This window comes from Herpailurus yagouaroundi, unplaced genomic scaffold (assembly GCF_014898765.1).
Source record: "Herpailurus yagouaroundi ecotype Mexico unplaced genomic scaffold, PumYag 196, whole genome shotgun sequence".
Lineage (NCBI taxonomy): Eukaryota > Metazoa > Chordata > Mammalia > Carnivora > Felidae > Herpailurus > Herpailurus yagouaroundi.
The window spans coordinates 30,049,641-30,063,856 of record NW_024412427.1 but is presented as its reverse complement, the minus strand read 5'-3'; the positions used below and the strand labels follow the sequence as shown (position 1 = coordinate 30,063,856).

The following is a 14,216-nucleotide window of genomic DNA, read 5'->3' as shown; positions in this document are numbered from 1 at the left end:
TTAGGACCACAGAAGGCTCACCACCATACCACCAAAGGCCTACTTTCCACAGCTCCTTTTCCCCAGTAGGTCATATGTGGCTTTCAACTAAAAATTACAAGGCGTATTAAAAGGCAAAAAAAAAAAAAACCCCACACTCTAGGGGCACCTGGTTGGCTCAACTGGTTGAGTGTCCAACTCCTGATTTTGGTTCAGGCCACGATCTCACAGTCTGTGGGACTGAGCTGTGAAGGGCTCTGTGCTGACAGTGCAGAGCCTGCTTCGGATTCTCTCTCCCTCTCTCTCTGCCCCTACCCAGTTTGCACATTTGTGCGCACACACTCTCTCTCAATAAATAAACATTAAAAAAAAAAAAATCCCAAAACACAGTCTAAAAGAGACAGAGAAAGCATCAGAACCACTCAGACAAGGCAGACATGTTGGAATTATTAGACTGGGAATTTAAAACAACTATGATTAGTATGTTAAGGGCTCTAATAGACAAAGCAGACAACACATAAGAACAGACAGACAATTTAAGCAGAGAGATGGAAATTCTAAAAAGAATCAAGAAGAAATGCTAGGGATCAAAAATGTTGTAAGAGAAATGAAGAATCACCTTTGTGGGCTCTTTAGTAGACTGGACATGGCTGAAGAAAGAACTTCTGAGCTCAAGAATATGTCAAGAGGAACTTCCAAAATTGAAAAATAAAGATAAAAGAAGACCAAAAAACCCAGAACAGAACATCCAAAACTGTGTTACAAGGACAAAAGGTGTAAAATACACATAATAGGAATACCAGAAAGAAAAGAGAGAAAGGAACAGAAGAAATATTTGAAGCAATAATTGACTGAGAATTTCCCAAATTAATCAAGACACCACACCAAAAACCACAAATCCAGGAAGCTCAGAGAACAAGAGGAGGATAAATGTCAAGATCAAACTGCTTAAAAGCATAAAGTTGAACAAAAATCTAAATGCTCACACTAATGCTTCAGTGAAGCTCAATTTTCTTTTTTTAATTTTAGAGAGAGGGCACGTGCAAGCGAGAGAGAGAGAGGGGCAGAGGGAGAAAGAACCTTAAACAGGCTCCACTCTCAGCACAGAGTGAGACACAGCGCTCAATCCCACCACCCTGGGATCATGACCTGAGCCAAAATCAAGAGTTGGAGGCTCAACCAACTGAGCGATCCAGGCACCCCAGTGAGGCTCCACTTTAAAGTAATCTGTTTGGGGCGCCTGGGTGGCTCAGTCAGTTAAGCATCTGACTTCAGCTCAGGTCATAATTTTGGAGTTCATGAGTTCGAGCCTGGCATCGGGCCATGCGCTGACAACTCAAGAGCCTGGAGCCTGCTTCAGATTCTGTGTCTCCCTCTCTCTGCTCCTCCCTCACTTGTGCTCTGTTTCTCTTGAAAATAAATAAAACATTAAAAAAAATTTTTTTTTTAAGTAACCTTTTCACTCTCTTCGGAAACCTCCTCTCCTCCCTTCTTAGCCTTTTGTTTTGGGAACCCAGTACCTCGCTGAAGACATGACAAACAAGGCTGGCAGCACAGACACAATTCCTGACAAAACAGGCTAAAAATCCTGTATTTCCCTATAGAACCCCCAGACCCTTCCTCTTGGCAGGCTTGCAGTTTTGAAGGCTTTAGCCTGCTGTAACCTCCTTTGCCTGGCAAAGCAATAAATCCTACTGTTTCTTTTTATCCCAAACTCTTGTGTTGTCTTGTGTTGTACTGGGCTCTGAAGCAGAGGTTACTGGTTTTTGACAGCATATTAGCATATAAGACACCTGTGACTGAAGGAGAAGTACATGATAAATGAGATTAAAAAAAATACTTTAAATGCGCAAATAAAATTAAAGATCAGAAACAAAGACAAAATTCTGAAAGCTTCCAAGGTATGAGAGAATAAAACAGGAGATCACCTACAAAGAAAGAAGAATGAGACAAACAGTGAGGCTCTCAGGAGTAATAATTTCAAAATGTTGAAAGAAAAAACAAAATTAAAATTTTATATCCAGCTACACTATCATTTAAATTCAAGAGTGAAATGAAGATATTCTTAGGCATACAGGTATTCAAAATTAAACTCAAAAAGACCAGATTTTTAAAAACTGTTAGAGGAAGTAGTCTAGCAAGAAATTAACCTAGGAAGAAATGATAGGAAGTAAGGGTGAATAAATAATTTAGTGAGGTTTACTGTTGTCTAAACAACACAAAAGAAAAAAGACAGATAAGAGCACACAAAAATATTCTGTTTGAAGGGAAGACCACATGATAATATTAAAAAATTAAGAGAAAAAATAGATGTCCTAAGTTAGAACCTACAAAAAGAATAAAAATTGAGCATATAACTTTCTTTGTAGCAAAGAATCAACATAATATACTTTCTCTGACAATACATATTTGATTAGAAATTAAATCAATTACTAAAAGATACCTTAAAAATTTCTATATATGTAAAAAGTAAACAAACCAAGAAACAAACTATTGTGTTACAGAGGAAATAATGAGAAAAATTACAAAATGCTTAGTACTGATTGATAATAAACTCCCATCACTTCATGAGTCACAGCTAAAGCAGTACTGTAGGGATACTTATAGCTATGACTACATTTATCAGAAAACAAGAAAGAGAGAGTATGGATTGAGCAAATGCATTTAGAGCTGCTCCTTGTGTAGCTGCATTAAAACGGTACTAAAATTCCAGGTTAAGATGGGGGATTAAATGCACAATTTTACTCCCTCCCCAAACCCACTAAACCTACAGAATCAGCCTTCTAAAAAAGGGAGAGAAGCATACAAAAATAGGAAGATCAGGGGAAAAAAACATCTGGGAAGCAGATGGATAAATACTAACTGCTTTAAAGCCCAAACTCCCAAGCTGGCTTTGGGTTAGGTGTGAACCAGCCCAATCTGTACCACAGTACCCTCGTAAAACCCAGTGGCAGCACCAGACTCCTCTGGAGCTGGGAATAAATGGGGTACTTAGAAGAAGGAGCAGGTAAAAGTTGTGTGCACAGCAGTTCGATTCCCAAATCCTCAATCCCCTGCTGCCAGGTGGCTGCCTCCCCACAGAAGTCTGGAGGTCCCATCTCTAGAGAAGGTGTAACCAGCGCTCTGGAGGGACAGCTCATCTAGCGTGAAGGTGGGAGTACAAGTTGAAGGCTAAGGTCCCTCTACCTCTACGTGGTAACCAGGGTTCTGAGACTGGGAGACTGACTAGCCAGGGGGAAAGACCTCAAGGAAGAGATGTTGGGGGGTCCTTGTCAAAGGATGCTCCTAGATAATGGGTCTGTACACAGAATCTCAGGTTCGGCCTCATTTTCCCTCACAAAGGGAAAGCACTGCTTCTGGTATTGAAGTTGTCTCTCAGCCTGTCCCAACACTAGCTTGGAATTTTGGCTTTAAGTTCAAGGCCTTTCAGACATATAAGGTCTCCGATTTTACTTCCCAGGCAGCTTTCCTCAGGAAGTCACTAAGAATATGCTCTACTAAAACAAGGGACTAAAATTACAACATGGCAAAGATGAGGCACAGGAAACGGTAAGATTCAAAACAGAAGAAGGGCAAAGGAGTCTCCAGTGAAGGGACAGCCCAGGACCACTACTGGGTGACAGGTGTCACTCAAGGGGCAGCTACAGAGGCTATCATAAGTCCCTGCTGCACTGCACCATCTTTTATTTATTCATTTTTATCAGTTTATTTTATTCTTTTCACCATAAATGTACCTTCAGGGGCACTTGGGTGGTGGCTCAGTGGATTAAGCGGCCAACTCTTGATTTCAGCTCAGGTCATGACCTCATGGTTCATGAGTTCGAGCCCTGAGTTGGGCTCCTGAGTTGGAGCCCTGTCAGTTGGCGCTGACAGTGTGGAGCCCACTTGGGATTCTCTCTCTCCCTCTCTGTCCCTCCCCCACTCATACTCATTCTCTCTCTCAAAATAAACAAATAAACTTAAAAAAAATAAGTGTACTCTTTAATCCCCATCCCCCATTTCACCCATTGCCCCACCCACCTCCCATCTGGTAACCATCAGTTTGTTCTCTATAGTTAAGAGTCTGTTGGTTGGTTTTATCTTTTTTCCCCCTCACTTGTTTGTTTTGTTTCTTAAATCCCACATATGAGTGAAATCATATAGTATTTGTCTTTCTCTGACTGACTTATTTTGCTTAGCATAATACACTCTAGTTCCATCCATATTGTTGCAAATGGCAAGATTTCATTCTTTTTTATGGCTGATATTCCATTGTGTGTATATACATATATGTATATATATACATACACACACACCCCATCTTCTTTATACATTCATCTATCGATGGACATGGGCTGCTTCCATAGTTTGGCTGTTGTAAATAATGCTGCAATAAACATAGGGGTGCATGCATCCCTTTGAATTCATGTATTTGTATTTTCTGGGTAAATACCAAACAATGTGATTACTGGATCGTAGGGTACACTGGACCATCTATAAAACCTAAAGAATTGTAGCCCAGAATCTCACTGGTGCTCAGCTTGGCTTCACCATGTACTCTGAGACTCCTCTACGACCTCCATGCCCACTCCATAGATCAGTTGAGGACACATGCCCCACAAACAACTGCTCGGACCTCCTACAAGCTGGAAGGAACCACATCAGTCCAGACGCAGGAAACAGAGGGCCCCACTGTCCCTGCTCAGATTTCTGCCACACTGAATGTTATACACTGCAGCCCTGCCTGAGGCTCAGACTGTGGTAAGCCTTACGCTCCCCAGAACTGCCTAATGACCTTGAACACTGACTTCTCTACAAAGGGGTCATGGAACCTGAAGCCAGAATGTGACTGTGGGAGCTTCCTGGGGCTGCCATATCAATGGCTTGTCACAAACGAGATGGCTAAAATAACAAACTTATTCTTCCACAGTTCTAGAGGTCAGAAGTCAGAAATCAAGGTGTTAGCAGGGCCATGCTCTCTCTGATATTCTAGGGAAGAATCTGTTCCACACTTTCTCTTACCTTCTGGTGTTGCCAGCATTCATTGGTATCCCTTACTTGTGGACACATCGCTCTGCCTCAGTCATCACATGGTGATCTCCCTGTGTCTGTTCCTATGCCTCTTCTCTTCTAAGGATACCAGTCATATTTTGTTAAGTACCTACCCTGCTCCAGTATGACCTCATCTTAACTAATTACATCTACAAAGGCCCTATTTCCAAACAAGTTTACATTCATGGGTACAAGGGGTTAAAACTTCAATATATCCTTTTGGGGGACACAATTCAATCTTTAACAATGACCCAGAGAGATTGCTTAGCTTATTCTCTCCTGGAAGCCTTCATCTAATAGTGGCAATTTCTTACACAGCTAGATTTGTGCCTCCTACTTAGTTTTTTAAAAACTAAAAGTGACATAAAAAACTCAGAGCAGCTCCCTCTTAGGGGGAGGGGGTAGGCAGTACACAGAACTTCTAAGGTGCTTGTATGCTCAGTTTCTTTCTTTCTTTCTTTCTTCTTTCTTTTTTGCTAATGTTCTGTTTCTTAACCCAAGAGACAGATACAAAAGTATTTATTTAATTAACCCATAAACTATAACATGTCCTATGTATTCTTCTGTAGCTACAGGACACATGTCATAATTTAAAAAATTAAGTACAGGGATTAAAAAGACAAACCCACAAGAACAAAGAACAGGCGAACAGGTGACTGCAGTCCAAGCACATGAGTAAGTGGCAAACACCTGAGACGAGAGAGCCAGCACTTAAGTCAGCAGTGAAGACAGGCCAGGAGCAGGATGATATACACGCAGAGCCTCAGGAAAGGCAACAAGGCATCAAGCAGGTCCTGCTAACACTGAGACTGGGCAAGAAGACTCCGGACTGAGAGTCTCTCTACCTAAGAGGTTAAAGCCTCCAACTACACCCCCAGAAATGATCTTTCCCTCCATGGGCAGAAGACCAGAGTGTCTGGAGATGCTCGGGAAACACTCTGGACACCAGAGCACCTGGCCAAACCAAGATGGGACTGAAAACAGGGAGACTCAGGGAAGTTTTCCAGCTGAATGATAGGCTCCTGGACCACCCCATTCACCTCTAGGGTGTAGGCAGGCAGGTTACTACTTCCCAGGCAAGATGCAAAATAGGAAAAAAAAAGAATACTAAGGGATCCACCTAGAGTAGGGGTTGTCAGCAAACTATATCCCACAGGCCAGATCCAGTCTGTTTTAGTAAATAATGTGTTACTGGGACACAGCCATGCCCATCCATTTTATCTTGCTTTCACACAACAGCAGAGTTGAGTAGTTGCAACTCAGACTGTGTGGCCTGCAAAGCCAAAACCATTTACTGTCTGACCCTTTACAGAAGGCCTGCCAACCCCTGGTGTACAGGGTTCAATATCCAAATAATAGGTGTGCTCCAAAAAGACAGAACAGAGATGGGACGCTTGAGTGACTCAATTGGTTGAGCAACCGGCTCCTGATTTTGGCTCAGGTAATGATCTCATGGTTTGTGAGATCCAGCTCCATGTTGGGCTCTGTACTGATAGAGTGAGGCCTGCTTAAGATTCTCTCTCTCCCTCTCTCTTCCCCTCCCCTGCTCCCGCTATCAAAATAAATAAATAAACATTTAAGAGAGAGAGAGAGAGAAAATAGAATATAGGAAATTAAGATGTTCCAGAGCTCTAGGAGAGTTTCAAATTGAAAGAGCCCACACACCACATGCCCAACACAGGGAAGAAAAAGCCCCACACACGGTACCTCATAGAATAAGATCACAACACCAGCAATATCAGCCCACTAGTTTCCAAAGAAGACAGAAAACGTGCAAATAATCTTATTTGGCAATTATTTAATCCTATTTAGCAATTCACGGGCAGAGATATAAGAATGTAATCAGAAACATATAAATAAAAGATGCGATTTCACTTTACAGCCATCAGATTAGCAAAACTAGTTAAAGGCTATTTAGGAGCAAGTGCTAACAAAGACTCAGGGAAATCAGACCTGTCATTCCTGCTCTGGGAAGGAGCATTCTCGAAGTTCTGAGTGGAACTGACCATTCCCAGGAGCACTCACAGACTTGGATTCCCCTGAATATTCTCAAGCTATGCTGCCACACACGGATCTATTTCTATGCGTTGTCTCCTAACTACACAGATGTTTACACGTCCTCCGATTCTGCTCAGCACGTGGTCTGCTACATCATATGTCCTTAACAAACCTGCCACTCAGGGCTATGACACAAACCATGTGCAAACTCAGTCCCCATCCGGGACTAGGAGAGGCAAAGAAAGTGTCAAGGCTCTGTCCTAAATGCCCAAAGGAAACAAACAAACCCGGCTGTAATCATGGGTATTCATACCGAATAGTTTCAAAAACCAAAGCCCAGAAATTTTTCTATTTTGCTCCCTTGCTGTTTCCTTCTCTTCCCCGAAGTCATTCAGGGCTTCCAGTCGAGCACAGCTGTGCCCCCTCCTTCTGTAGTGCCGCCTGCCCGCCCCCATCTGCCGCCCCCGGGAATCTTACCTGGTATCGGTCAAGGATTCTGAAGTCCTGACAGGTTGTTCTGTATGTGGCTTGTCCAGCTGGAAGCCTGGAAACTCCCCCTTCTTTGGCTCCATAAATTCCATCAACTAACAGAAGAGCAGCATTAACAACTTGATCCAAGTCAAAAAGTGGTAATCCCCTATCCCTTTTCGCTTGTCTGACAATCAATTTCCGCTTCAGTCTGCGAGCTTCTGGCGTCATGGCAACGGCACTGGGACAAGCTTCCAGCCTCTTCAGGAGCAGCTTCTCCTCGTAGATGCTCACGGGGGTGTACTTGGGCCCTTTAGGTTTCCTGTCCTTCTCCAGCTGGGGTTTCCTCTTCTCTCGAGTCCTCGTTTGCAAAGATGTGTTGGAATCTGTGTCTTCGCTGTCAATGTCCATCCTGTCAGGCTTTTCCTCCTCGCTCTCCACCTCCTGCTTTATCTGTTCAGGCGCTCTGACCTTCTTTCTGCCCCCGACCACTGCCCCAGAAGCTGCTGCCCCAGCAGGCGGAGGTACATACTCCATCCCTGGGTCTATGACCCCATCGCCTTCCATCTCGTCATCGTCTGCGCAGAGTGCAAGACAGTGTAATCAAGACACGGGAAAGAAGAAATGCAGGGCGCACCTCCCACAAAGTGAAAATACACACATTCTATCACACACGAGAAACAAAAGACCCAAGAAAGGCAAGTCTTACCGTGAAACAAGGCTTGTGGTGGCATCACATCTGGAATCAGATCTGCCTCTGAAAGCAAGCTGGGTGTGGCCGAGTGAGAGGCGGGGGTCCCAGGGGCAGAGAAATCCAGAGACGGAGAAGGAGACGGGCTTGTCAGAGGGGTGCGGTCAGAGGAGCTCAAGGACGAGAAGTCAATCACTTCCCCTTTTTCTAGAACCACGTCTGGCCTGCGGCCGCGGCTTATAAACTTCACAGGGGTCGAAGAAGTACTCCTGTCCAGAAAGCCAGCTGCTTCCTTCTGGGCTCTCCTAATGTCCTTTGCTTCCTGAGTACGAGACCGTTTCTCTTTTAATTCCATGGCAGATTCCACGGGATTACGACTTGCCCGTTTTCGAAGGCCCTCCACAGTAATGACGGGATCTAAAGCTGGTTTGGAGGCTGCCAAAAGAGAAGTATCTCAACTTTAGTTTCTTTTGCTAATTTAATTGTGAACCTATTACCATGTTCAAAATAGAGAAATGTTCAACAACGAATGCCCTAAACTAGGACTTGGGGTGCTTCTGACAAGAAAAAAGGGATTACAATGCAAATTTAAATAATTAAATACTGTATTTGCCTGTTGAAATTGGCAAATCTTAAAAGTTCGGTAATGTTCAACAAGAGTATGGGGAAATGGGTATTTTCATGCCTTTTTAGTACGGTGTGAATTTTTATTACAACTTTTTGGAGGGTGATTTGGCAACACTAATACTTGGAATAAACACGCCCTTGATATGGCAACCTGTTTCCAGGAATTTATCACAAATAATTTACCCACATATAGTATTATTTAAAATAACAACAACAAAAAGGCAGAAGTAACCAAAATATCCATCAATAGTGGGAATGGCCTATTATATTATCCTATGAAGGTCATTCAATGGGATACAATTGGAAAAAAAGAAAATAAGGCAGATCTACATGGAATGCTATGGAAAGATGTCCAGGGTCTCCTAGTAAGGTGGGGGAGAGGGATAGAGAACAAGTATTACAGCATGAGTTTATTTTTTCAATTAAAAATGCTAAAAGCATTCACAGGACACAGCAGTGGTTACTCTGGGGAGTGAAACTGCAGGCAGGTGTAGGGGAGGAGGACACTGTCAGGCTTTATACTTTTCAACACTATTTGATTTTTTTCTCAAATATATTTTTAAAAATTTAAAGCTCACTAAAATTTTTTAGATTAAAAAAACCCCAGACCAATATGTGATTGTAAGGAGTTTTCTTTAAGTGGGAGAATGGCATCAGGTTAGGCCACGAAAAAGAATCCTTATCTCCTAAAGATAGTACTGAGATGTTTAAGAATGAGATGTTGATGATGGGATTTGCTTCTAAATAATCCAAGGCATGGAATGGGTGGAGGGTTGGGGGAAAGCACCCAGTGGCCAAATTAAACTGAGATGGCCAGCAATGAACTGCTGAAGTGAAGAGAAAGGTACATAGGGACTCATTACACCACTCTCTTCATATTGGTGGGTGTTTACAAATTTCCACATAAAAAGCTGTAAAAACAAAATGAGGTTGAAAATAGAGAAGCTTGGGGCACCTGGGTGACCCAGTCAATTAAGCATCTGACTCTGATAGTGCAAGGCCTGCTTTAGATGCTCTGTCCAGCCCTTCTTCTCTGCCCCTCCTCCTTGAACGTGTGCGTCTCTCTCTCTCTCTCTCTCTTTTCAACATAAATAAACATTTTTGGGCCACCTGGATGGCTCAGTCAGTGGAGCATCGACTTTGGCTCAGGTCATGATCTCAAGGCTCCTGGGTTCAAGCCCCGCGTTGGGCTCTGTGCTGACAGCTCAGAGCCTAGAGCCTGCTTCGGATTCTGTGTCTCCCTCTCTCTCTCTGCCCACCCCCCACTCGCACCCTGACTCTCTCTCTCTCAAAAATAAATATTAAAAAAAAGTTTTTTAAATAAACATTAAAAGAAAAAAGAAAATAGAGAACCTTGCAGATACCAAAGGACATTTCCAGAACTGGTAACTTGATTAGGAAATGCTAAAATATTTTTTGTATGGTATTTATTTACAGCATACACAAAATGTGTCGTAATAATACACCTGCCAAGCAGAGTAGCTCCAGAGAGGCAGCTGGCCTATGCCTTACAAGCAGGAGGTCTTATAAACTCATGCTTGCTTGGCTCCGGCCTGGCCAGCACGTGCTATAGTGTTCTCACAAGAGTACCTTTTACTTTCAGGGTAGAGGCAGACAGCTTCTCTCCTTCAGGCTTCATTGTTGGTGGCTTGTTGTGAACGAGCTTCCACCATCCTGGTTCTCCGAACTCTTGAGCCCCTGAACGGAAGAACATGGGGCTTCCCACACTGAGGCAACCCGCTACTGTGCTCCACCAGGTCGAAGTCTTCTTCCTGGAGAGTCCAAGAATTTAAAAATTATTGGCTTTTCAATTTTGGCATTATGTGGAAAATACACTCTCAGATACTCTAGGACTCCAAGCCTGTGTTATGCTATGGAACCTCCAATCTTTGAAGGAACAGAGCATAAGAGTCAAGGGAGACTGGAGCCTGTCTGGCTTCAAATCCTGGCTCTACCACCTTCTGGCTGCCTCAGTTTCCTCTTTTTTAAAATTAGGATAACAACTTAACTCACAAGGTTCCTATGGGGATTAAACAAAATAATTCAAACAAAGCTCATAAAACACTTATCACATGGGTGCCTGGGGGCTCAGTTGGTTAAGTGTCAGACTCTTGATTTCAGCTCAGGTCATGATCTCAGGGTTTGCGAGATCAAGCCCCATGTCGGGCTCTGCACTGACAGTGCAGAGAGGAGAGAAGAGGGGGGGAGAGAGAGAGGTAATATCTCAAGCAGGTTCCACACTCAGCTCAGAGCCCAACGTGGGGCTCGGTCCCATGACGCTGGGATCATGACCTGAGCCGAAACCAAGAGTCAGATGCTCAACCGACTGAGCCACCCAGGTGCCCCAAATGAAGTTTGCTTTTATATGTGAATTAAAACCAGCTCTCAAGAAAGCAAGCAAGAGAATCATTGGCCCTGGTAAACAGTTCATTTTACCCCAGAAGTCAGATGCACCTCTCAGTCTGCTCCTATTTGCCTGTACAAATAGTAAAGTGAAATAAAACTATACAGTGTGTTTCATAAATAGAGTTGAACTTTGGGGGAATAACCAACTTTGGCAAAAAAAAAAAAAAAAGTATATAATAAAAAGCCTTCACACCAGCACAGAGTCCAAGGCAGGGCTTGAACTCACAGCCCCAAGATCAAGACCTGAGTTATCATCAAGAGTTGGATGCTTAACCAATTGAGCCACCCAGGTGCTCTTGAAAGTTTTTAATGATACGTAAAATGCTAACTATTCAGATTCCTGTTGAAAATTCTTTTAAAGGCAACTGTTCTAAAAAACAAGTACCAGAAATCCTATAACACAGTCTTTCGTAAGAAGGCCAGTCTTAACAGTTGGAAACTATTGCTCAGGAGGCAAAAAGAAAAAAGCATTCTTAGGGACAAAGATCTGCTAGAAAACAAAGGAAAAAAACCCCACAAATATAAACTTTAATAGACATGAGCATTTTCTGAGATGGGGACAAAGACACCTCAGTTTCCTCCCCAGTTTGGTCCCAGAGCACCTCTCCCACATTTGTATCTTTTTCTAAACTACCCAAGCCTCCCTCCTCTTGCCCAAAGGATATGGGAGGGGACGGGTTCCACTTGCTTTCATACACCAGCTGATGGTGCCTCCCCAGGTCCTCAGGCTCTGCCCACTTTTCTTTTTAAAAAAATTTTTTTTAAATGTTTATTTACATTTGAGAAGGAGAGCTTGAGCAGGGGAGGGGCAGAGACAGAGACAGAATCTGAAGCAGGCTGAATCTGTGAGCTGTCAGCACAGAGCCCAACGTGGGGCTCAAACCCTCGAGTAGTGACATCGTGACCTGAGGCAAAGTCAGCCACTCAAACAACTGAGCTACTCAGGTGCCCCTCTTCCATTTTTCTTCTTTCTGTTGTTCAGACCCAGAAACTCCCACTGTCCTACTCTCAGGCTCACTTACTCTTTCTTCTGCCCACTCAAAGCTGCTTCTCAATCCCTCCAGGGAATTTTTCATTTCAGCTGCTGTATTTTTCAGCTGCAGAATTTCTTTTTGGTTTCTTTTTAGGTTTTTTATCTCTTTGCTGACACGTCTATTTTGTTTACACAACATTTTCCTGACTTTCTCCACGTCAGTTCTTAGGACATCTTTAAGACAGTTGTAAAGTCTGTCTTATAGATCCGCCAGTAGGTCTTTTTCAGAGACAGTTTCTGTTGTTTTATTGTTTTTTCCTTTGAATGGGCCATATTTTCCTGTTTCTTTGTATTCCTTGTAATTTTTTGTTGAAATTGGATATTTGAATTTAATAATGTAGTAACTCTGGAAATCAGATTCTCTTCCTCCTCTGAGATTTACGGGTTTTTGTGTCTGTTGTTGTTGTTGTTGTTGTTGTTGTTTTTATTGTTGTAGGGTGTCTGTGTATCAAAGATCAACCTGAGGTATAAACTTAAGGTCTTCCCGGGTCATTTCTGAGACTGTTCCTTTCCCTGGGCATGCATGGTGACTTCCTAATTTCCTCTGTATATGTGGTTACTTTTGATGGTCTTATCTTTAAAGTCTGGCTCCACAAAGGGGACAAAGAGAAAAATAAAATGGTGGGGGGGGGGAGTGCCAGCCCTTTAAATCTCCTTCAAGTCATTTCAACCAGAGGGAGAAGGGTTTGCAACCATTCAGGGGAGGTGCAACTCACCTCTTCATCTGCATTTCTGTGATGAGAAGCAGCAATCAGCAATCAGAGCACAGATTCCTGACATTTGGAGGACAGGGTCCTTTTTGTCTACCCTGGCTCCCACAAGCTGCGTGTGAGCTGCTTGGAGAACAAGTGCGTTGCTGCCTGACACAGGGTTGAAGGGTGTGGAATGGGTAAATGTTACTAACAGCTGAATTTGACCAAATTCAACTGCAATTTACCTTCCAAGTCTCCTCTTGGAAGTTACAAGCCTTCAATATAGATCCAGAGATCCAAAATAGTTACATCAGACAGATTCTGCCATTTCAACTGTTTGTTGTCTAGGTGGGAACAGACTTCTGGTGCTTCCTACTCTGCCATCCCCCTGGAATCTTTGTCATACCGTTTAAAAATTTTTAGGAGCGCCTGGGTGGCTCAGTTGGTTTAGTGTCTGACTTCAGCTCAAGTCTCAATCTCGTGGCTTGTGAGTTCGAGCCCCACGTTGGCCTCTGTGCTGACAGCTCCAAGCCTGGAGCCTGCTTCAGATTCTGTGTCTCCCTCTCTCTCTGCCCCTTCCTCCCCCTCAAAAATATATAAACATTTTTAAAAAAAGAAGCTGGGGGGGCGCCTGGGTGGCTCAGTCGGTTAAGCGGCCGACTTCGGCTCGGGTCATGATCTCGCGGTCCGTGAGTTCGAGCCCCGCGTCGGGCTCTGTGCTGACAGCTCAGAGCCTGGAGCCTGTTTCGGATTCTGTGTCTCCCTCTCTCTGACCCTCACCCGTTCATGCTTTGTCTCTCTCTGTCTCAAAAAACAAACAAACAAACAAACAAAAAAAACGTTAAAAAAAAAAAAAAGCTGGGGACAGAACAATGGGAGGAAAATAAGTCAAAATCACTGCCTTCACTGAGTTGATTCCTGATAAAGGAGATACACAATAAGAAACAAAAAAGTATAGAATCAAGAAGTGCTAAGAGGGCTCCTGGGTGTCTCAGTTGGTTGGGCGTCTGACTTCAGCTCAGGTCATGATCTCACAGCCTGTGAGTTTGAGTCCCGCATCGGGCTTTGTGCTGACAGCTCAGAGCCTGGAGCCTGCTTCGGATGCTGTGTCTCCCTCTCTCTCTGCCCCTCCCCTGCTCATGCTTGGTCTCTCTCCCTCTCAAAAAATAAACATTAGGGGCGCCTGGGTGGCGCAGTCGGTTAAGCGTCCGACTTCAGCCAGGTCACGATCTCGCGGTCCGTGGGTTCGAGCCCCGCGTCAGGCTCTGAGCCATCAGCCCAGAGCCTGACG

General features: G+C 43.7%; 1 protein-coding gene across 1 annotated transcript in view; it reads right to left on the bottom strand.

Annotated features, from left to right (window-relative positions):
* The window catches only part of KAT14 (lysine acetyltransferase 14), a 37,972-nt gene that overhangs the window by 13,360 nt on the left and 10,396 nt on the right, over nucleotides 1–14,216 (bottom strand). Inside the window, exons 4-6 of the mRNA XM_040447790.1 lie at nucleotides 10,385–10,566; nucleotides 8,186–8,602; nucleotides 7,486–8,054 (exon numbers count right to left, since the gene is read on the bottom strand). Coding sequence (XP_040303724.1) covers nucleotides 7,486–8,054; nucleotides 8,186–8,602; nucleotides 10,385–10,566 — 1,168 coding nt within the window. The remainder of the gene's footprint in view (nucleotides 1–7,485; nucleotides 8,055–8,185; nucleotides 8,603–10,384; nucleotides 10,567–14,216) is intronic.